Source organism: Prosopis cineraria, unplaced genomic scaffold (genome assembly GCF_029017545.1).
Source record: "Prosopis cineraria cultivar Desert tree isolate PC_DT_omini unplaced genomic scaffold, ASM2901754v1 PC3, whole genome shotgun sequence".
In the NCBI taxonomy this organism is placed as follows: domain Eukaryota; kingdom Viridiplantae; phylum Streptophyta; class Magnoliopsida; order Fabales; family Fabaceae; genus Prosopis; species Prosopis cineraria.
In genome coordinates, this window is record NW_026555334.1 from 4,670,832 (window position 1) to 4,695,233 (window position 24,402).

General features: G+C 32.9%; 1 protein-coding gene, 1 non-coding gene and 1 pseudogene across 2 annotated transcripts; 2 read left to right on the forward strand and 1 right to left on the reverse strand.

The window, feature by feature from the left end:
• Positions 1-4,342: 4,342 nt before the first annotated feature.
• On the forward strand, positions 4,343-7,549 carry LOC129307167 (uncharacterized). Its single transcript, XM_054948049.1, has 3 exons — positions 4,343-4,809; positions 6,086-6,445; positions 6,904-7,549. The coding sequence occupies exons 1-3, from the start codon at positions 4,354-4,356 to the stop codon at positions 7,039-7,041; spliced, it is 954 nt and encodes a 317-aa protein (XP_054804024.1). The 5' UTR covers positions 4,343-4,353; the 3' UTR covers positions 7,042-7,549.
• Positions 7,550-9,376: 1,827 nt separating this feature from the next.
• On the forward strand, positions 9,377-9,448 carry TRNAT-CGU (transfer RNA threonine (anticodon CGU)). Its single transcript has one exon. It is a non-coding gene; the product is annotated as a tRNA-Thr (tRNA).
• Positions 9,449-9,836: 388 nt separating this feature from the next.
• LOC129304594 (nuclear transcription factor Y subunit B-6-like) lies at positions 9,837-12,756 on the reverse strand (annotated as a pseudogene).
• Between the last annotated feature and the right edge of the window lie 11,646 nt (positions 12,757-24,402).

A 24,402-nucleotide genomic window follows, 5' to 3' on the forward strand; every position in this document is an offset into this window, starting at 1 on the left:
ATTATAAAAATTTAAATTATATTAATATTAATAATTTAATTTATACAAATAAATAACTTAAAATATCTTAGTTCAAATAAATTTAATAAAAGAAGAAGATTAATAATTCCTAAATACTAAACATTAATTTTAAAATAACTAATGAAAATGATAATATATAAATTAATCTCAAATGATATCATGAATTTGAGCCATATCTGTCAAAGAAGTTAATTATTGTAATAAAATTTTAGCAACATAAAAAATGTAGCAATGTGACAAATTTCTTAAAATCTCTCTCTCTAAATCTTTGCAATAATATTTATAATGATTCTAAATTTTAAATTGAATTAAATTAATTTTTCTCTACTAATTAATATTTTATTTGAATTAGTTTTATTGCAAGTGCTAAGTTGAGAGTAGTGATTAATAGGAACTTATATCAATAACTTTTGAGAGGATTCAAAGTTTACATTTTACTAAAAAAAAAAAAGAGAAGAGAAGAGAATTTTATTTTATTTTTATTAAATTTTATATTTATAATTTTTTTCTTGAGCTTTTTTTTATAATTTTTCCCCGTGCTTTTAATCATCTTTTTTTGCAAAAGCTTGTCAGATAGATTATGAGAAAACACGTGTTTTGGCTGATGAATCATTGTCGGCTTTATTTACTGTTTGGATAACTGGCCCAAAAAATTGATTTTGGGCTAATTAATTGATTATGGGCCTTATCCAAACACGCACTAAGTTGGTTTTATTCTTGGGAATGTTTTCTTAAAACTATTGTGTTGTTTTGTTTGGGTATTTTCAGGGTTTTTTCATAAAGAAAGTCACTTTTTATTGTCAACTTATGTAAAGGGTTATTAGATTATAGATGTGATGTCCTATCTTGTCCTGACTATAAAATAAATACTATGGTTAATAGGTAGAATTTTGCTTCCTTGATAATAGAATTATTTTGGCGAAAAAGAAATTCACTTCTTGCCTGATTCTACCATATTCAATATCCACAAGAAGTATTCTAACAGTTTAAATTTGTAACCAAATCTTTTTATTCATTATGGGTGTGTTGAAAGCATATCCAATCACATGCCATTTTTGGATGTCATATTCTAACAGTTTAAATTTCTTCAGCAACTGCCATGATAAAGATAAGGGATTGAAGAGGTTATGATCTACGAGGATGTGCAACCTGATGATGATGAATGAGGCAGTGATTAATGATATGTATCTTTTGTCTCATTCTTATATGCGGAGAATAAGGATGGAAGAATCGAAGCTGATGCAACTTGGATTTGAGGATGCCTCGATATCTAATTCAAAATCCGAAAAGATAAAACCAAAATTGAAGACAGAGAATTTGATGTATAGTACAAGCCAATGAAGGTGCTACTTAGGTATGAAAATGGGGTGATGAATGATCTTGGCCATCCTTCGATGCTGCTTCAGGTTCCATTGTCTCCTCTGTGGTACATCTCTTTTATTCCTGTTGTCATTCCAAATTTTATGGATTCAGAATGGTATAATGGCTTGCACTCTATTTCTTATGTATCGGTGGCTTTACTCACTATTTTAGAACCTGTGCCGTTGGATGTAATCATGTAATTGAGGATTTGGATAAAGCATAGCTATTTGCTTGGGATTTTTGTGTGCTGCCTTTTGCCATTGATCTTATAATTTGGAATTATGTTGGATTTGGACAGGCCTCTGATAGTAATAGGATTACAAACGATGATGTTGAACAGTGCACTTCCACTATGGAAGGCAACGGTTGTTTTTATTTTGTGGCTACTATCGAAGGAGCAATGCACTTCCACTTTTGAAAAATTAAGGGGATAATTGTTAGGATGACTATTGAAAATAAAGCAAAGGATATCATGGCTCAAATGCTTCTGTTGTCACTTGTATAAGTTTTCCCTTTACTATGTTAACTCCTTATACATTCTCGAATTTAGCTTTCCCTTTGTTGAAGCTTACTGTTGTAGCTATCTAAGCTCTTTGTTTTGCCATAGTTTGTAATACTAAAAAGAAAACGTCAACATGTAAAGCTGATAAAGAATAGAGGGGGAGGGTCTACCTAGTTTAATAGTTCAGCCATCGCCCATCAGACCACTGCCTACAACTAAAGGACAGAAAATTAACAGTAAGACGGAGATTGAATTGTATGCCTCATTTCTGTTGTTGCCTATAGGCCTTTATATAGGATGCACAATTGCAATGCAACCCATATTCTTAGATCATTATCATGTTTTCTAAAATTCTTGATGCATAGCCTGCAAAACTTCAGAGATTGTGAATTGCGATGATATACCAACTGCAATTAGTATACTAATATTTGCCAAGTGCTCATATTGTATCACATTCATGCTTTATGTTTTTGCATAACCTTTTCTTTGTATGCTTGCAGCAAGTCTAAATTTGTCATGTATAAGCTTAAGGAGATGGGGAAGATAGCTGAGAATGACATTTAATAAATAAGAAAACTATTTGACTCATTGGACAATAGTCAATGTGGCAAAATTACTCTTGTCGACCTGATGGAAACTGCCTAATACAGAAGTCAATTCTATAAAGAGAAATATTTTCCCAATCTTCCTTGCCTTGGCAACTGCTACTTGCTTTGGTCTTTATTTTTCAGATAAGATGGTCCAGCATTGCCACCAGTTATTGTCCACAAACTTGATCAAGCAAAGGACTTGTAGAGGTTAGAATTAAGACCATAAGAGACTGCGTGATCCATACCTCATATGGAGTCCGCTGGACATTTCAAGTCAAGTGCAAAGGAAATCTGGGACATGATTGATTTTATCACATTTAACAAGAAGTCTAGAACAATTTGGAAAATTTTAAGTGGCAAATCCACTTTCAATAATAATTCAAGCATATAACTCATAAGTTTAGGAGTACAACATATACATTACCACTTTTTTCCCCCTGCAGCCAACATTCATTGCCATTACAGTGGAATTAGATGTTCAATTAGGGAAATACAGTGTTACCAGAACTAGCACATTATTGTTTCATCACAAGATGGTCAAGAAATATGGTAACTATTTGTTAACTATACTCATGACAATGTGTTGCTAGAATCAACAATGTACAAGAATTGATAATTAGATTTTTATCAATATTTTCAGAATCTCCCACTACAATAAGTAGGAAGAGCCACATAAACAAATGAAATGAACATTTGCATATTGTGTTACTAAGTGAGCTAGAGCAAGATATATTGCAAGCTAGACCACATAGGACAAAAAAAGTGCTTATCGCATTAATGTTTTCAAAAACATATTACGTAGAAACAACCATGCTCCATGAAATAGCCTATCTTATAAGCTAAGAAGTTAACTTTGAGAACATACATGAACTAATCTAATTAGATAATATCTTGCTCATGTATTGCATGGGGCAAGACACTAGTTCATTTTTAAAAATATCTAGTGTCCTAGTTCAAATTTTGATACCTTCTTCCCCTCACATTCCCAACAATTATTTCTCATTTATTTTAAATTATAAGATATTTTTAAATAAAATTTTATATACTAATAAATTTTATTAAATACCTTCAGCAACTTTATTTTTTAAAATAAAAATATAAACTTTAAAAAATATGTTTTATTTAATATATTAAAAAGAGAGGAATGAAAATTAGAAAAAGAAAAAGAGTAATATTAGAATAAGCTTGTTTAATAAAATTTTAATTTTTTTTAAAGTGTTTTATATTTAGGATGGGGGAGTATATAAAATTTGAGCAAATTTCTTAATAATTACACATAAAATTTATTTTTAAATAAATAATTCGAAACTCCATAGTAGTTTATGTATTGCATAGGATCATGTGATAGTTAGAAGGGAATATAATAATAAAATTCCTTTAAATTAAGTAAATAATATTTTAATCTTTTAAAATGTCATAATTTTTTTAAAATCTCTAGAAATTTTTTTTGTTATTAAAAAATTAATATAAATGATTAAATTGCTTTTAATTCAAATATCAATTATCATTCTCACGTTTGGTTTTAAAATTCATAACTTTTTTTATTAAAATACAAGAATTTAATATTAATTCACAAATTTACATTTTAAATCATGATATTTCTTATGTGTTGCAAATATCAACTGTTATTCATAAGTTTTGTTTTAAAATTCATAATTTTTTTCTTAAAAACACAAGAATTCAACAACAATTTATAAGTTTAAATTAAAAATAATTTAATTATTTATATTATTTTTTAATAATAGTAAAGTAAAATTATGATCAAAATATTATTTATATAATTAAAAAAAATTTCATACGAGGTTTTTATTGTGTTTTTCCCAATCAAATATAGTAGTTATGGGGTTTGGCGGTTCCCCGCCACCAAACAAAGCCTTAATGCTTGAAGCGGGCAGCGATTGCGACGGAGCTCCTCTTACAACGATGCAGGCGGCAGAAAACGACCAGTACGACGCTGAGAATCCTACGAATCCCGAGGGCGGATCCCAGCAGCCACTCTCCAAGAATGCCCAGAAGAAGCTGCTGAAACAACAGAGGTACGAAGCGAAGAAGGCGGAGAAGAAAGCCCTAACAAAGGAGCTGAAGAAGAGAGAGGCAGAGAGGAAGCGGAAGGAGTGGGAGGAAAATCTCGAAAATGTCACTGAAGAGGAGAGACTGAAGCTGATTGAGTCGCGAAAGAGTCTTAGGAAAGAGAGAATGGAAAAGAGGTCGGAGGAGAAAGAGATGAAGAAGGAAAGGCTAACGAAGGCCAAAGAGTGCGGGCAAAATGTCGTCATTGATCTTGAGTTCTCGCATCTCATGACTCCTACTGAAATCAACAGCCTTGTTCAGCAGGTCTTTTTTTCCTTAATAACTTAGCCGCATTTCTTTCCTTTTTTTTTTATTTTCCTTCATCATTGGATTTTGTTATAGTGAACTTTTACTGATTTAATTTCTTTTATCTTCTCATTTTGGTACATCCGTATAAGTTTCTCTTCATGTTGCTTCTCTTATTTCATTCAAGTTTGATATCTCGAATTTTTTATTATGTTAGGCCTTTGAAATTCTAGTATTCTTTACAGATTGTGTAGGATTATTTTTTAGGTTGTTTCAAATTCTGTTGTTCTGAATGGATCAAGTAGGATTGCTTTGTTGTGAAATCAATAAAGTACGGAACAGTTAATTTAGTGTTCATTAGTATCCTAATCGAGTTCAATTGGGTGGATAATACATTTTCATCCAAAGGATAGCGTGCGTGGGAGGGCATGTGTGCCATGTGGACGAAAAGTAGTGATTGGGATTGAGAAAAGATGGGCGTGGTAATGTCTGCTGGGAGAAATGGAAAGTGAGGAACTGTGCCAGTGGTGGGCAGTGTAGATTTCATCCTTGAAAGATGAGGTTAGGCCTGCCTAATCACTGTAATACTGAGAAAAACCGCATTGGGAAGGAAATAGTCAATTAGTTTCGATGATGAGATGGATAGACCTTGGTCATCTGTTGCTGATGAGCATAAAACTTAAGGCAGTCTTTGAGATCTGTTGGGTTAGTTTCGATTTAATTAGTCAAGTCAAGACTCAAGTGATTGATTACTGTAGCTGAGTGCAGAGATAGATGTAAGGTTATGATATGCAGGGTGATATAGACAATTTTGATTTCTAATATTGTTTGTTAAGGTGATGAGTTGAAGACAAGGAAATTGCGCCTGATTGTTTGTCCAGAGATTTTTGTTGTTTTTGGTTTAAAGATCAAACCATTTCAATACTCTGGCTTTGGAATTTGTTTGAATGGGAGAATGAGTTAAGTTGTGCGTTCTGCATTAATCATTTGACTTTAGAAAATCATGGGTCTTAGCAAAAGCAGCTTGATGTCATCTCATGATTATAATATTATTTTCTCCATTATTCAATTTTGGACTTCATATGCATATTTCCTCCTTGATCTCCTTCCAATTCTTGGTTATTTTACACCTTTGGTGTATCTAGCCTCCTTGTGCTGCCGTCTTAACTCGAAGAAAAAGTATTGAACCTTATGAATCCCATTTATTTCTTTTGATTTTTGGTACGGGGGCAATCTTAGTAATCATGTCCTTACTAACTCTCAGATCTGTTTTTGATTTTCATTGAATCTGCAGATTATGTATTGTTACGCAGTGAATGCAAGATGTACTTCTCCCGCTCATCTCTGGCTGACGGGGTGCAATGGGGAAATGGAGAAACAACTTAGAAGGCTTCCGGGGTTTGATAAATGGATTATTGAGACAGAAAGTAAATCCTATATTGAAGGTTTACAAGAACACAAGGAAAATTTGGTGTATCTCACAGCAGATTCAGAAAATGTTCTTGAAGAACTTGATTTAAAGAAATTTTATATTATTGGTGGTTTGGTGGATCGGAATAGGTGGAAAGGCATAACTATGAAGAAAGCCGAAGAGCAAGGAATCCAGACAGCTAAACTCCCAATTGGAAACTACTTGAAGATGTCTAGTTCTCAGGTATTACTTGTCTAAACTCATTTTCACTCCACATTTGGTATACAAAAATTGAGTTAATATTCAAATTTTTCTTTATACGCCCACATATAGCATAGAAAGAGCGACTGATAGAGCAGAACATGTCAAATTTGGTGCGCATTATAACATTTCTGCGTTGATCCACCCTTCGTGAATTGCTTCTGTTGCCCACCGGTGAATATTTTGTGCGCATTGCCTTTTGAACATTGGATTGATTTCACTGTTGAATTGGTTGCAACAAAATGTGTACATAAAAAATCAATGGATGTGTTTTAAGATCTCAACCTGAGTAGCTGCATGCTTACATACAGTGATCTTCTTCTGAGACTGCTCTTAGCTGGCAGAGAGTATTATTTTTGTTCATAACTGGCAGAGTGATGGCATTTGTTCTCCTTTCATCTTAATTCTTAGCCCAAATCTTTTCTCACTTGACCTGACAGGTTCTCACGGTAAATCAAGTTTTAGAAATACTACTCAAGTTCTTGGAGACAAAGGATTGGAAAACTTCTTTCTTCCAAGTTATCCCGCAAAGGAAAAGATGTCTAGGCGATTTAGAAGACGGTGAGAAGATAAGGTAGAGGAGGAAAATGAATCAAAAAATGATCAATTGGCGAGTAAAAGGGAAAATATTGAAGTCCTCTGAAACAGTTAGAGATTCTGCCTCGAATTTTTCCCGTAAAAAATCAAGACGCGTCAATGTGAGTTTGAATTCCATGCGCATCCTCTTCAGCAGGCTCGCAGAATGAGCTTCGTTCTTCTTCTTCTTCTTTTTATACAAAAAGGTTTAGGCAAATCAGGTTCCGGTTATTTATCAAGGTTAAGACATACTTTCAAGCGTTTACAGATTGCACATGAGCAAGGTTTTCACATTAGCAGTGAACTTTAAAATCACAACCTTGTGGGTTAATGAGCTTTGTTCTTGTTTGCATTAAATGTCGTGCCCTCTTGATTTGGATGTGAAATGAAAAATATCTTTTTCGGAAAATGATTCTCGGCATTTGTTTTTGTTTTTTGTTTTTATCTTTTCGGGTGAGATTGAGTTATGTATGAGGGCTTGCCTTAAATATAAAATGGTCAGATTGAAAATTGGCAAATGTCCTACATTCTTTGGCACTCATATGTCAATCACCCCTTTCCCCCCATTCCTTTGATGCTTGGTTAATTTGCTCATATAAAATCCTTGAATTGGGCATTAAATTTTGGATAATTAGATATTTATTACTAAATTAAAGCTTAACTATAACTTTAGTGCGCTAATAATCTCAAATTGTAAAAATTCTTTTGTTTAATATTATTAATCGATATCACTATATCAATATTTCTTATATATATATATATATAATCTATAAAAAAATTATTTATAAGTTATAAAAAATGTACTTGAATTCAAAATTTATGTAATGGTTGAGGTCATATATGATTTGAATTTTATTTACGTTTTACCAAAAAAAAATTGTAAAGATTTGATTTATTGGATTTGGAGGAGAGGGGAATGAAAGATTTTCCTCCTTTCCCCTCATTTGGTTTTAAAAAATGTTGAGGGCCTGGAAGGAAAAATCTTTTCAATTTCTTTCCTTCAAGAGATTAGAATGGAGGGGCATAGCTAAATTTTGTCATGATTAAAATATGTTTATAAAATTTTAAGGAATGGATTTTCCAAAATTAAGAATATGTGAATTTGATGAATTTTTTTAAGAAAGAGAATATTTTTTATTTTATAAAAAATAAAAAATGAGAAAAAATATTAAAGGATGAAAGCTTCAACAAATTTATAAATATCAACTGTAGAAAATTTAAGTCCTAATTTTTAATATTCCTAGAAATACACTTAAAAAAATCTCACAACCTTGTCACTCATGTTTTGCTTTTGCTTCTGCTTCAAGCTTCCATCCAGCCATGAGTTATTAATGTGTTAGAAATTTTAAAATTAATACACGATTAAAGTTATTGAAAAATGCTTGATATTCGTCGAATTGTATATATAAATAGTTACAGGGATTTGATTGCTTAATTTAGGATGCCATTAAAACAAGATTTTATTCAGGAAAAATTAAATCTAGGACTCATTAGAAAATTTATTATCAAGAGGTCTTTTGAAATTTATAAAATACTCTTAAGTTCTATATCTTGTGCATTTACAATTTAATTAAGAGTATTGATAATTGGGTAACAGCCATTCACCATTTGTACATGAATGACCTTTGCCCAATTATTAATGCTTTTAGTTAAGTTGCAAATACATAGAATATGAGATTTAAAATATTTTATGAATTTTGTGAGACTTATTGACAATAAGTTTCTTTGTGTAAAACCTAGATTTAATTTTTTTCTTGTGTTTTATGTCCCATCCCAGTAAAATAAGGGTGTGGGTGTGTTGCATGCATGTTTATGATTGCTACAATTTTTTCTCAGCATTTATGATTTATGATTATTGCAATTATAACCATAGGAGTTGGATTAAGAATATTGATATGATTAACTACTTCAAAAAGCATCATAAAATTATTCAGAACATAAAAATAAATAAATATTCACAGTACAAAAAAAAATTTATTCTATGCAAGGAAATATGGTTAATACTTAGTAATGAAAGTGTGTAAAATGATTATTAAATTGTTAATGACTTCATAGTTTAATGATATGAGAACTTTTTTATAAATGAAAGGTCGTGATTTCGATCTCCTTTATAATCTCAAATTATTAATGCTTGCTCTTTTAATTTTTTTAAAAAATGATTATTGGATCTAAAGGAAGGAAGTGGTACATACGTATATAATTGACTTCAACAACCACGAATTATCTCTCAACGTTGAATATTAGCAAAATATTTCTTATGATTGATTTGCATGGCAACTTGAGTTTAAATTCGTACAAACATTTAAATAAATTGTTATTGAAAAGAAATGCCGATTAGCTTCCATAGCATAGTGGTAGTGCGTTCGCTTCGTAAGCGAAAGGTCGCGAGTTCGATCCTCGCTGGGAGCTTTTGTATACATTTTTGCTGCACATTCTGAATGTACGAAGTTCGAATAGGTGATTATCATCTGCTTTCATTTTTATCACCACCGCATGATGATTATGAAAACAAATATCTTATCCAATTTGTAAACTTAATCAATATCTCTTTAGATCAGAAAATCCAAACACAAGCTGAAAAAAGCTTAGAAAAAAAGAAAGAGGCAAAAAACCAAAAAGAAAAAAAAAAAGAAGACAAAAAAAAAACAAAAAGAAAACCCGGCAAGCCCCTCTTCCTTAACACATGCATAATCACAATCATCATTCTTCCTAGATTTCCCTCATCATTTCAACCAACTATAATCGCCAGAATCGCCGCCGGCTAGCGTCGTCATTATTAGACGATCTCCTTCAAGGTTCACTTGTATTGTCCATTTGGTTCAGCTTGTGATGAAGACCCTCCATTATTATTCTGTGCATGCTCCCTCATATACCCTCCCATGGCTCCAAAGTACCCATTGGGATGTCCAACGTGAAACGGCGGCACAAAACCTCCCAAGGCCGCTGTGGCCCCATACGGTGGCTCCACTGTGCGCTTGCCGAGTGGCTCGCCACGCATGGAGGCCCGGTCACCCTCCATCTCGCGGTACCGATGAAGGTACATGGTGAGGGGCTCGATGTAGTCGTCGAACCCAAGCTTACTCATGGCCCACAGCACGTCTCGGCGGTGATCGTCTTTCGCTGCTCCCTCTGGCACCGCTCGTTGGCCTCACCGGTGATGAAGCTAATGTACTCCGACACGCACTCTTGTATGGTCTCCTTGGCGTCGTCGGAGATCTTTGCGTGCGGAGGGAGGATCTTGCGCATGATTCTGATGACGTTGGCGATCGGCATAAACCTGTCTTGCTCCCTCACGATGCATTCGTTGTCGTCAGCCGCAGTGGACGAGGACGACGAGTGGTTGTGATTGTTCATGGTCTCTGATGCTGATACTGAAGAAGATAGCTTCAACACTGTCATGACGTTAATAACTATATGAAACCACCATATGCTTCAACATAGAAGCTTCTTTATTTTTAGTTATATTAAAAAAATAAAAAATGAAAATAATATAAAATTTGAATTCTTTTAATCTATATAAAGAATTTAATTATGCATGATAATAATAAATTAATAATCAAACCACATTCCACCCCCAATAATATTACCTTTATACATATCATAGGTTGCCGGAAAATCCTTTCTTCTCCCTCTTAACATATTATATAGAGTTAATCTATAGCTATAGAAAATCCGAACATGATTATATATAACTCAATATTGTAAGATTTCATCCATAAGACAATTTTATTCATATTCAACATTTATATAAACTAACAAGACTTGAATTTGTGTATGAGTAGAAAAAAGAACGAATTAATTTGTACATTTGTGTGCATTGCTTCTTGTGGATCTTAAATGAGAAAAATAAAGTTCGAGGGTAGACACATATACATAGAGATAAGAATGAGAATCAGTATAAATAATCTTGTGAATAATGATGAAAACGACCCGGGGGGGGGGGGAGGATCAGAGACCAGACCATGTATTTGTAAATAGGATATGACGAAAAAACTGAAGAAAACGACAGGAAGGCAGCGATAATAGAACCCCGCGTTTTGAAAGTGATTAAACGAATGAAAACTGCTTTTCATTTTCATGTCGTCTTGCTTCATCTACTGATCAGTCTGAGACTGAAACGCATTTCAAAAATGGGGTGGGTGACTGTCGTAATGAACCTATAAACTTAATATGGTCCTAACTACTTTTTTTTACCCAAAAATATTATTTTAGTTGTAGTAGTAGAATAAAAATATAAACATAAATATTATTGTGTACATAAATTTTGTCAAATGAAATCTCAAACTTGGAGGCAAAAATTTATTTAAAATGCACATAAAATAAATTCTCAGTATTTCTTAAGCTTTCAAGATACTTTTAAAAGGCTGCCGCATCCTGTGGTAATTGGTAAAAGTGAATAACAAAACAGAGGTGAAATATTTTAATCCTCTTAATATAACAAAAAATAATAAAAATAAATAATGAAAAATATTTGTAATTAATATGATAAACACACACACGCACACATCGTTTCTCAAATTTTATGTAATGAAATCTGTGTTGGTTATGTTTGAATACTAGTATTTTTTTTTTTTCAATAAACTCTTCATGACTCAACAAATCGAACGAACTATTAAAAAAGACTCCACCTTATTCATGAATTGAATGAGAATTCTTTTTGACCAGAATTAAATGAGACTCACATCACGTTCAAACACAACTCATTTGATAATGAGACGACTTTGAACGAAACAAAATTTATTAAATAAAAATACACAAGAAGAAACAGTGAAACCGCCCCAACCCCCCAAAAAACACACACAAAGGCAAATAGAGAAATTGCAATTGGAGGTTTTGAAAAAAAAAAACGAAGAGGAAGAAAGTGCAGTGAGAGGATAGTGTCCAGAAATTCTTAGAAACACGTTAAAAGAGTCAACAAAAACTCAAAATGTGTCAGTCAACTTTATCTCTTAATTGTAACCAATTTTTTTCCTTTCTGTTGACTTATTAGTAATTCGTAATTTAACAAATAACTTGCCCAGCAATAAGTTATCATTACAGATCGAATAACTTGTCTTTCTATATTATATTTAACAAAAAATCTCTCAAGTAGAGACACATATAAATACATTGATCACAATGCATGAACGCCACTTGTTTGTTATTCTCAAGTCTCAAGTCTCAAGTCTTGAGTCTTGAGTCATAAGCTTACATGCATGCATGCGTGCCACTTGTTCATTTCTACACTACACAGCCAATTTATGTCTTCTTCTTCTCCATTTACTTTACTGTTCTTGGACAATGCAGAAAAACATTGCTAGAGACAAACACACACACACACACACACAAACACACAAAAACAAACAAACAAACACTTATTGATTAATTCATAAGAGGAAAACAAAGATCAGACGGATGATCAGATCAGGAAAGAACAATGTGTGTGTGTGTGTGTGAACTGAAGGTGGAAACTTAAATGAATTTCCTTGCATGAGCAAGAAAAACTATGAGATCATACAGACTCTGTGTCTGTCTCTGTTTATGTCATGAGATATCGTGCATGCAAGAGACGATGAAATCCAGAGGCGACACCTTGATGTGAGAATAATTATAACTTCATTGGAACAGACTTGGCCATGGAAGCAAATTAATCCAATGACGACTCACACGTTCGACATTTTACCTGGAGAAGTGTTATTAGTGATCTTGCGGTATCCATGAAAGCCTCCAGATTCCATTGGAGCTACGCCAAGGAGACGAGGAAGGAATGAGCGAAGAAGAAGAGGAGAGGGGCTTCTGGGGAACTGAAGAGAGAGAGAAAATGAGAGAAACTATTAGACGTTGGAGGTACTTGGCAAGTGTCTGTTATTTATAGTGCTCAAAGTTGCAGATAACGCGTGTCGATGTGGGCGACGTGAACGAGGAAACTGCCAAACTGGCAATAGCCGGTGAAAGTGGTCAAGAGAATGACAGAAAGAATTAATTGATTTAAGTTAAATCATAAATGTTAAATTTTAAAAATTTACAACCTAATCTCTTAATTTTATAATTTTATTATAATAAATTTACAATTTGCATTCAAATTTTAACATAAAAATAATTTTTTTATTCTTCAATCATGGTAAAATTTAAAAAATAAATTGCAAACCATATTAAAATTTAAAAAATACATTATAAATTCATCATAATCTAATTATAAAATTGAGAATTTGAGTTATAAATTTATAAAATTTAATATTTAAGACCTAATTTAAATTAATTGATCATTTTAAGGCTCTTTTTGTCATTTTCCCTTCAAGTCTTTCGCTAAGTTGGGCTAGTTCAAATAAGCTTAAAAATTTTAAAATTAGGATAAAAATTTATAATTTTTTTACAAGAAGTTCGGGAGAAGGCTGAATGACTAAATTTTTTTATTATTAATAAAATAAAAATTTAATTTTTTAGAATAAAAATTAAAATTAATGAAGAATAATTTTTAATATTTCGGTTATTTAGATCCACTCAAGTAATTAAATCAAAAGCCCAATATTAGAGCAAAACTTGAGTCTATATGAGTTTTGGCAGAATTACCTGGCGTGTTGGGGAAGCTGACTTGACCGACAGGCCTGGGTTGGAAAGACTGTCACGTGAGGTGTCAGTCATTGGTGGCAAGTTTCTTGCTTTTCCAAGCCGAAACTTCATCGAGAAAGAGCCCAAAACAAAATGCAAACTGAAATAAGAGTGGAAGCGTGAAAAAACACTCTCAAATAAAAACCTAGGTGAGCTGGTCATTAAAGAAAACAAGCAACCTTGGCGCCACATGTGGGGCTTGTTTGATTACTTTTCCTGATATTTTTGTATTTTAGAACAAAAATAAAAAATGTTTATTTGATAAGATGTTTTTGGTAGAATATTCTAAAGAAAAAAAAATTCTTGTGTGTTATGTGAAGTAAAAAATAACATCTTCTAGATGTTCTTTTATTCAGGAGAAAAATAAAGGAATCTTAATTTGTTCTACAAGCCCAAAGGAGTAGTGTGCAAATATATTTTAAGATCAAATGATAAAAATGCCCCTACTTTGGAGAAGAAAAATGGGCATGCACAAAAACACTCCATCACACAAAAACGAGCGACTATAGTTAACTTCCTCTTCACCTTGGTAGCGTCATCTAAAGGAATAAACAAATTTGAAGAAGAAGAGGAGAAGGAAGAAAATAGTTAAGAGAAGAAGAAGGGAAGGAGAAGACGATTAAAATGGAAAAAGAGGAGCAGGAATAGCATAAAAGAAGAAGATCATGATGATGAGAAATTTGCTAAAGAAGAAGAAGAGAACAAATCGGAAGAAGAAAGTTACTTTATGTACAGTAGTTGTGTTCAATTTCATTGACAAGTGAAAGTTCACGTGTAAAAGTTTGGTATACCATGTTCTGATAGGTTGTATAAAATAACCTTACATATGCAAGCCATTGTTCTATATTTAACAATTAGGCATTCAAATATTGGAAAGTACGTGTCTGGATTTTTACAAACAAATATTTGGTTGTCACATGTGATATTGAATTATCTTTTTTCAAGTTACCCATAGAAATCAAGTAAAAGTTGTTGAATTGACAACTAGACATTCAAATTTTTATAACGTTCTCCAGTTGTCACATGTTGCATTCAATTCTAATTATTTCAAGTAAACCATTAAAATATCAAGTAAAAGTTCATATATTGACAAGTGTGTGTTCGAATTTTGACAAGTAATATATAGTTGTCACATGAATGTATTTAATCTTTAAATAACTTCAAAGTTACCATTTAAAAATGAAAAGTAAAATTTTCATAATTGTCAAGTATGTGTATGGATCGGATTTTGTCAAATTCCATATAAGTTCCACAAATGGTGAAAGAAATTCTCTCTTCTTATTATATTAACGGTGTGCTATTGCATTTAATGTGGTATTTAGTATGGGGTTTGCATGTGGTACTTCGATGCAGATGAAATGGATTTTGTGTTGTGTAAAACACAATTCAATGGTGTTGACATTTGAATTGCAGTTGTAAATATACACATAGTTTAATACTTCCTTGCTAACTGTTTGGATCTGGAATTGCAACATGAGTAGAATTGGATTTTGTGACGTGAAATGTTGTAGATATTCAGATTGTAATGGTAAATTCAGAAACTTATGAAAGGCTTAGTGATTATTATAAAAGACGGAGGCTAGAGGTGAAGAAGAAATTGGTTTCTCTTGAAATTAAAACATTTGATGAGATGTGCCTAAAAATTTAAATAATCTCCTGAAGGAAGAGGGAGTTTGAGAAAGAGAAGAGGGATTCTCATTGTAGACCCTCCGCCTACAAGGGTTTTATTGGGGGAGTTGGAAAGAGGAGCTTTGGAAAGAGAAAGGGCTCATATCAAAGCGGCTAAGGTTAGAGAAGCTGTGATAGTGAAATTATGGATCTCAAAGGGGCCCAACACCTATTTGTGCTAGCAATCTCGCTTGTGATAAATGTGGGAGGTTCGACATTGGAAAATGCTATTCCAAAATTTTGAGGAGAATAGAAGAAGGCATTGATCAGAGATCTACCTTTCTTGATAAAGTTTTTACTCTCTTTCAGCAGAAAATAGTCAATAATCCTAAGATGATTGCAAGACTACCATATATCTTATTGTTTTGTCACTAAATAGCATGGATGTAATTGTAAGGATGAATTGGCTTTTGTGATGACTACCAAGGCCTGTTTGAATGTAGAAGTAAGGTTTGAGAATCACACGACTATCATAGATCTTATTGTTGTCATTGAATGGACATGGATGTAATTGTGGCGATGAATTACCTATGTAAATGTGAATGGGGCCATCCTAGATTGTCATATGAAGAGTACATGTCTCCCACAATTTTAAGTTTGCTACAGTTAATGTTGTACCAAACAAGTTCATTGTAATCATCATTGTATAGCATTCCAATCTAAGCCATCACATTCTATTAGAGGGTTTGTTTGCTTCACTGAAATTTTGATTTTAGAAAAGGAAAGAGACTGTGATTTTACATTTTTCTAGGTTTGTTGGGCATTAAATTGGATTCTTGAAAAATGATTTTCAAGGAAGAGAGTGGAAATTAATTTTCTGAATTTGACCGATGAAAAATGTAATTTTCTTGGGAAATTATTTTTACGGACCTAAATGGCCTTAACTTTTTCTTAAATTTTCCTGTGAACTCAACACCATTTCTTTAAAGCCTCGCAGTTCTAAAAGCTCCCATCATCTCCCTCTTCGATTTTTCTTCTTGTTCAAGATCTCTTGCCTTTCGATGATCAAGACCAAAATTTGCCTTCTTGCTTTTTGATGGAGAAAACCCATGCGCGGTTGCCACACGATTCACAATTTATGACAGCATCTTACGGTGAGCTCGACCAAGCGATGGCGTGAGATGATAAGTTTTGTTGATTGTGGTGTTCTGACTATGGTGTGTCTTCATCTAAGGGCATTCTTGTCTTTTAATATATTATGTTTCTTTTCTATACTTGATTCTGTTCAAATTTTCAGTCATAGCAAACGTATTTTTGAGCTGAACTCCAATTCTTTTTTCTATTCTAATTCCAAATGCTTTTCCAGTTTCATTTCTTTGAAAATGCTTCCAGCGAAGCAACGGGTTACAAACATATATATGGGCATATGGGCACTGTGTGTTTGCTTTTGATATCAATGAGTTAGTGGATTTAGTTGGGCCTGATATACGTTGCTTGTTTTACCTGAACCAAACTATGATATTCATGTGTTGTTGTAATTATTTGTGTCTTTTATGTACCAAAAAAAAATTGTATGTATCGTTTTTGATTCAATGTTATTGAATTTATTTGATGCATTTTTTTAGAAAGCCAAATCATCTGGAGATTACGTTTTCAAAACCAACGTGGCGTTTTTCAACATATATTATTTTAACATTAAAATTTACAAACATTCGTTATAAAATTAGAAAAGAATTTTTTTTAAAGAAGTCATTCAATGCATTCAATGAATTTTATATGACAATACATGGTATTTGTATGAGAGAGAAAGATCATATGAATGGGTATTCACTTTCTCCCTTTCTTAATTAATTTTAATTTGTTGTTATTTGGATAGATAAAAAGAGAGTTTGGATGTTTTTCCGTTGTATCAAAAAAAAAAAAACAGGGAGAGAGAGAGAGAGAGTTTGGATGAGATTAGGAGAGGAGATCTTCTCTTTAAAGTGAGTGTATTTAGGCAATTTTTGATCTCTATCTCTCTAATTACAAGATATGCATTCACCTATTAAATGTTAATAAAATCCGAATAGGAGATACATAGAATCAAAGGTTTAAATGTCAATTCAAAACTTGCTGGATAAATATAATTAATTAATTAAAATTTGAATTTAGACCCTCAAATTTAATGGACAAGAACCATTTTTCAGTATTCACCAGCCTATTTATAAAACCATGTGGATGCATGCAGTTATACGGTGAGTCGCGCAGAAAATAGAAATCTCTACTCTGAAAAGAAAATGGACAACTCAGGCCAAAACAAAGAAAAGAAAATGGACAATCATTGTTGCGCCAACAACAAACTTGTAGCATCAATGCTTATGGTCTTGCTTCTTGTTTCTGCTATCATTGGTTTTCCTAACTTCATGAGTCCAGAACCTTCATTGTATTGGCTTCTCTGGTTTTGTTCTTTGCCTATCATCACCTTCTTGTATGCCTTTTACCTTTTCAATTTTGTTTGGTGAAGCTTTAATTTCTCTTGCATAAAGTTGAGCCAGCCATTATGCGGCCGAGTTGGTGATTATATTATCTCCAAATGGTTAAATGTGATCTCTATATTGAGGAGAATTGAAGCAATGATTTTGATGTTTTATTTCCATTAGATTTATGTGTCATATTTTCCTTCCTTGATGTATGTTCGAATGGCCAGAAAATAAGAAAGATGAATATAAGAGAAAGAATGTGTACGTGAGATTAAAATTCAAATAAATGAAAGTGATCGATGAAGATTACAATTTTTCTTCCATGTATTTCTTTTTCCCTCATTCTCGTCGAGGACGATCCAAACATAGCTCTAGTAACTTTGTTGTTGGTCAACTGTCAATAAATAGAAAATTGAGCACAATTAAGTGAAACAGAAATGATCCACTGAAAACAACAGATTGTAATATATATATATCGCGCGCGCGCACGTTTTGACAAGATTGTAATTCTCTACGTTTTGTTCTTGGTGTTTGTGCAATTCTCAGCTTTTTCCGATCTTCATTACGATTCATCAATATTTGTTATATCTTTCATGGTGCAGGTAATTTTTTATTTTTGAGATCATATTGAATGAATAATTCCCCTGTAAAGATCATCATATGTGTAGGTCATGCTATCTTTTTGTTGCAACGAGTTGTGTCAAAAGGACTACTTGATTGTTATGAAAAAAAAAGGGTTAATAGGAAAAAAAAAGGGTTAATAGGTCTAAGAGTTTATATGACCCTAAATTTATATTTAGCATAATATTAACTTTTAACATTTAAAAATGATACAATGTTGCCCCTACATAGTTAACAACTTGATTGTTATTTAATTAGAAATTATAAAAGAGATATCAAAAAATTATAGAAAAAGATCCAAAATTACAAATATGTACTATATATGAAAACTTATACCTTTTTACTTATTTTTTTTGTAATTTTCTAGTTAAGTAATTGTTAAAGTTAATATTTATTAATATTAGTAGCAAAATTTAGAATTCTAGACTAATAATTTAAGGATAGAAATGCTATTTAACCTAAAGAAAAAGGGGACTCCTTGATGCTATGGTTACTAGTAAATAAATATTAAATTCAAGGTCAAAATTTTGCAACTAAATAAAATCAGAATAGAAATGGGTTCTCACTTTTGATCTTTCACCGTGTTTTCCTGTATTGGAATTTTGGAAACTATTTAATGTATTTAAAGAACAAGAAATATGGGGACATTTATCTTAGGAGACCAATTATAAAAAAACGTGCATATAGTTTTTTTAAATGTGAACAAAAACACATGATCATGTCATATAATTTAAAATTAAGGGATAAAAATATTTTAAAAGTTTTTTGAAAGGAGCATTAAGTGTTTTTATTTTTAGTTGGAGCAATATCATATCAAAACTGTCAAAAAGAGTACAATATTTTTTAACTAATAAGTCCAAAAATATTGATCATTAAAAATAAAGTTTGACTAAGGATGTTTTTTACTTCCCCCCTTTCTCCTCCTCCTTCTCCTCTGCCCTTCTTCCTTGGCAAAAAAAATGGCTTTCCTCCAAATCTTTCCTCACCATACATGTATTCTCACCCCCCCACCCCCCAAAAAAAAAATCAACACATCCACCTTGGAAAGTCCACTCAACTTCGGCCATGGCTCTGCTATCAAGAGATAAGCGAGCTGACGACGACAATTTTCTTCCTTTCTAGTTCCTAGGCATTCCAAAGGTGAAAGCAAAAGTTGTCTGGGCATTCAATTCAGATTATATTTGGTGCATTTTTCGCATTCTTCTAGAGAATCCCGAACTGTGATTTCTTTGACTTGTCGCAGATCATTGAAGATCCTCCTCTGATCATATCTTGGAGCTTGAACACCACTTGCTAATCCAGATCAAATCACCAGGAAGTTCTCTATAATTGCGAAGTCGTGCGTCATTGTAGGGATTGGCAAATAAATTTCCATGTCTCGTGATTTCTTTCCATTTGGTGAGAACCTCATATAGCTGTGGTATAGCTTCGACATGACGCTGGAACTCAAGGCAAATAATTCATTGGTGTTTGGGTCGAACTTCAGGTGAGCAATCATGTTCGATTTGAGCTGGTCATGGAAACTTTATTTCCCTACGGTTTCGAGGTCACCGGAAGGAGTGATTCATTTTGGTTGAAGCAGAGGAGAGGGAAGCTTCCAGGGTTGGGATCCATGGTTGATGGCAGTGGCTAGCTTTGTGACTGCGAGGAGTGAGTGATGGACAATGATGGTTGTTAAGTGTTGTGAATGTATCAGCTCTACATTGTTTCTTTGGGAATATCAGCTTCTAATAAGTCTTTGTTAAGCTTCAGCAATATTAGAATGTCTAGAAAGGGATTTTTCTGCAGAGAAGCAAAAGAAGGAGGAGGAGGAGGAGGAGGAGGAGAAAGGAGGAAAGTAAAAAAACACCCTTGGTCAAACTTCAATTTTAATGGTCAACCATTTCTAGATTTGACATGGGTAACATTGCACCTTTTTTTTTAATTTCGGAGCAACTTTATTTCAATTAAAAGGTAACGGTACTTAGTGTTTTTTTTTTTAAAAAAACTTTCAAGCATTTTTGCCCTTAACCCTATAATCTACGAAGGATTTGAATTCTTTTGGTATGCACAAAATAGAATTAGAAATGGATGACTTTAATATAATACTTTGCATTTGTCACACTATTTTTTTTTTTTTTTACAAAAAAGCTCTTGAAAATGAAAGAAAAGTTGAGGCTAAAAAGTCCACTTTTGATGGCGATAAAATCATCATCAAAAGTGAACTTTTGGAGATAACATGAAGTCACAATTAAAAGTAGACTTTTGATGATAATTTTTATTTTTTACCATTAATTAAAGTAAACTTTTAGCGATAACATTAAATAGTCACCACCAAAAATAACTTTTGGTAGCAATATTTGTCATTATCAAAAATATTTTGATGAAAAGTATTTTTGGACTAATAGAAGTTAGGTCTAATAAAAAGGGGCTATTCTTTCATAACACGATGAATCAAGATTTGAATCTTTGATGGTAGATGTACTCACATTAATTTCTTGACAATACTTCAAACATCATTGCCTTTAATATGAGGATACCTATGAAAAATAAAAAAAGTATTTTTGTAAAAAATTAAATACAATTCTAAAATTTATTAAATAATTTTATAAAATCATTCATTTAATTGATTAAGCATGATATTTCTTATAAATTATTTTCTTAAAAATAATTTGAGGTCAAGAGTTTAAATCATGGCATTGGCATAAATGTAACGAATATGTAACATGGTAGTGACAATCAACATGGCATGAGGTAGTACATGTATGGTGGGTGATATGGCATGAAGGGGTGCACACGTGGCTTAAAAATAGGTTGATGTGACTCTGGTATAGAGAGTTCTTCCTTTAGATTGTGATAAGACAGGTTTGAAAGTTGCTCTTGTCGCACCGTTATCTAGACCCAAGGTGAACAAGTCTCACGAGGCATATCAAAAAGAGATTGTTAGTGTAAAATGGAAGCATTGCGCCCCTTACATGTACTAGGCATGCCAAAGGAGTATATCCTCAATGCGTTCAAGTGTTAGCAATTATGAGTTGCCAACGTCTCTTACCACAATTCCCTTGAAGTACCTGAGCTAGTATAAGTTTAGGTCACGAAAGTGTTTGCAAGGAAATAACCTTTCATCACTTGGAAAGAAAATATAAGTCTACAGAATCCTAGGGTTTTGTGATGTGACCAGAGTCAAAAAGTAACAAGATGAATCTAGTTGGCCCAAATTGGAAAAGGATCTCATAAGGTGAGGTTTTTATTGTTTGGGAGTCTGTTGAGTTTGATTGATTGAGTGATGATTCCCTCATTATGTGAATCTTACTCCTTTGTATCTGATTAGATTGTTACCCCTTCATTGAATTCAAATTTTTCTTGCAAGGGAGCAATAAGTATTTGTGCCATCTTAAAGAGTTGGGTGCGTTGCACGTAGAGACAGTGCCTTTTGAGTTGCTTTGAGTTTCTCAAGAATGCGGGGAATTAATGGCTTGGACCTGGTCATCACTCTTGTGAAATGTAGTGTTTCATTTATAAACTTCAAGGCCAAATTCTCCAGACTTCTTAGATTGGGCTTCTTATCCTCTCACTACTATAGAAAGTGCATTTTATGTCGCCTTTTTTTATGTCAAATTGCATAAATAACCGTCATTTAAAAAAAGGTGATGGTGAAATCATAATTCAATGGAACATTTTTAACATAAGTTTTCTTTAAAACCGATGTCAAAACTTGATTCCACACACACACAAGGCCAAGCAAGTGATAATTTCTTAAGTAGTTTGCACACACACACACATGCATGGCAAAGGAGAGATGCCACAATCCCAACTCAGGCAGTGTATATGTTAGTGAGATAATTTGAGTGGGTATCACCTTCTTAACTTGACATGTTAGGAGAGACTATCAGTCCAATCTATAATACATAGGAAAGTACACTAATGAAGAGGTACACATCTCAATCCACAATAAATATCGTCTCAGTTGGAGAAACCATCTCAATCCCTTTGAAAACATAGCACGAGAGGAGAGATTCAATACCTCAATACAAAGCCATACAATCTTGCGCATAGAACGCACAGTGACTGAAGTTGCACTATTTCATCCACCTTATTCTCCCTCTTATCTCCTCAAACAAAGAACTATTACCAACTAATTGAGTGCCCAGCCAAGGCTACTCAACTCTTTATGGACCACGGTCTTCCTCTACTTTCTAGATGGAAAAGCAAAACCATCTTATCCTCGCCAACAAATCCCTTTTTAGTGTACATGTTCACCTTCCTATTCTCCACACAATCTGGTTCTTTGTTCACATCACAACATACCACATACACATATAATATCCAACACAATCCATATATTTACATCAACTTTCCAAAACATATTCCACATACATATTTTCCAAAACATAGGAATGTAAAATATCCTTAATGTACAATAAGCATGTCATTTCAGTGCACAATTCATCCCACAAAGCCTATCCTTTTAAGGAAAAATTTACCACATAACATGTTGTTTCAAGACACAAGAAAAACAAAATGACATCCCTTTTTCAAAACATGTGCCTCAAGTCATGCAAAAGATCTCAAAGGACCAAAAAATCCTTAGGCATAGAAAATAAACTCCACTAAACAAAAACCCTACTTTTGGATTCTGTGCGTCTTGCTACTTTTATACAACCAGGCGAGGCGTGACATTTTGCCGCAATGAAATATTTCTTTGCCATGGCGAAGGCTTCTTTGCCCCTGAATGTCAAATATCTTAGAAATAACCATAATAATGGAGATTCCGACTCTTAATCATTTGTTAAAGATACGATATGTTAGACATGAAAATTTGCTTTTATATATTCTTTTGTTTTTAACATATTCCAATAGCATTTAAATAGATAGTGAATCCAGTTTAATTTCACAAAAAAATTATTTTATAACTTATTATCTCTTCCATATTTCTCATGGCAAAAAGAAAGGGGAAAAACAACTTGATTGGTGTGAAAAATACAAGGCATGGAAGAAGAATTATAAGTTCAGGTGGTAAAAGTGTAGGGGATTGATTCTGTTTGATTTTAAAGGTTGCAGTATTACTTATGAGTGACGATACAAACTTTTTGCATTTTTGTTCAGTGTTCTCCCTTTCAATGTCTTTGTTTTTGGGGGAGGGGAGCAAAGGAAGAAGACATTAGTTAGATTAACTTACATAACACACACAAAACCCATACTACATATAACCTCTAAATTATGTTTTATTTTTTTAATTCATTCATTTACATATTCTTAGAGAAATACAAAAACATATGCTATATATCTGATGAAGCTATAACTCAAATGGCAAGGGTATGTAGTTTGGTGTTCAAATTCATTAAATCGATTGTTATCCTACTTATCCATTTTTTTTAAAATTGAACTTTTTTTTTTTTATGATGATAAAGTAAGGCATCGGATCGAGATGGCCACCTGAATTAAGTAAAAGAATACAATCAGATAAAAAGGGCGAGGAACGATGTACAGTAGGAGTCAAGATTCATTTTTTAATTAATTTGTTTTGTGAAGGCGTCAATGTATATAATTTTCTTTTTTCTCAACTGAATCAATGGATTTTAATCCTTTTGAAGGCTTTCCAAAATAAACCAAAGTCCAAAGATACAAGATAAATATGAACATGAATGAAATGGGTAGATTCAAATACAATAACCCAGCATTTGTGGAAATCATTTAACGCCTCCAAATCGTGACCCCTCACCAAAAGGCACTATTCACTTTACATATCAAGCTCTATATATAATCAGAATACATGTCTATTTGCTTCCCTCACCATTTTGATCATCACATTGTTTTATTTCCTTCACAGTTCAGAGAAGAGAAATTAATGGAGGAACCAAAACTTTGGGGACCTGGCTCTAAAATAGCGTTTTTGATCATCGTTGCCATTCAATTTCTTGGGCCTTTTTTCATGGGTCCTCTTTCACCACCAACTTGGCCATTGATAATGGTGTTCCCAATCGTTCTTGCTGCAATGCTCATCTTCCTCATCACCGCTTCTAATTGATGGCTTCACCACCATCATGCTTGCATGTGTGTGTGTGTGTCTGTATATATATATATATATATATATACCGTGTCTCATGC

Coding starts and splice junctions, on each gene's coding strand:
- LOC129307167 (XM_054948049.1), top strand. CDS start 4,354: ATGCTTGAAGCGGGCAGCGATTGCGACGGAGCTCCTCTTACAACGATG. Junction 4,810..6,085: donor TCAACAGCCTTGTTCAGCAG/GTCTTTTTTTCC, acceptor TTGAATCTGCAG/ATTATGTATTGTTACGCAGT. Junction 6,446..6,903: donor TGAAGATGTCTAGTTCTCAG/GTATTACTTGTC, acceptor TTGACCTGACAG/GTTCTCACGGTAAATCAAGT.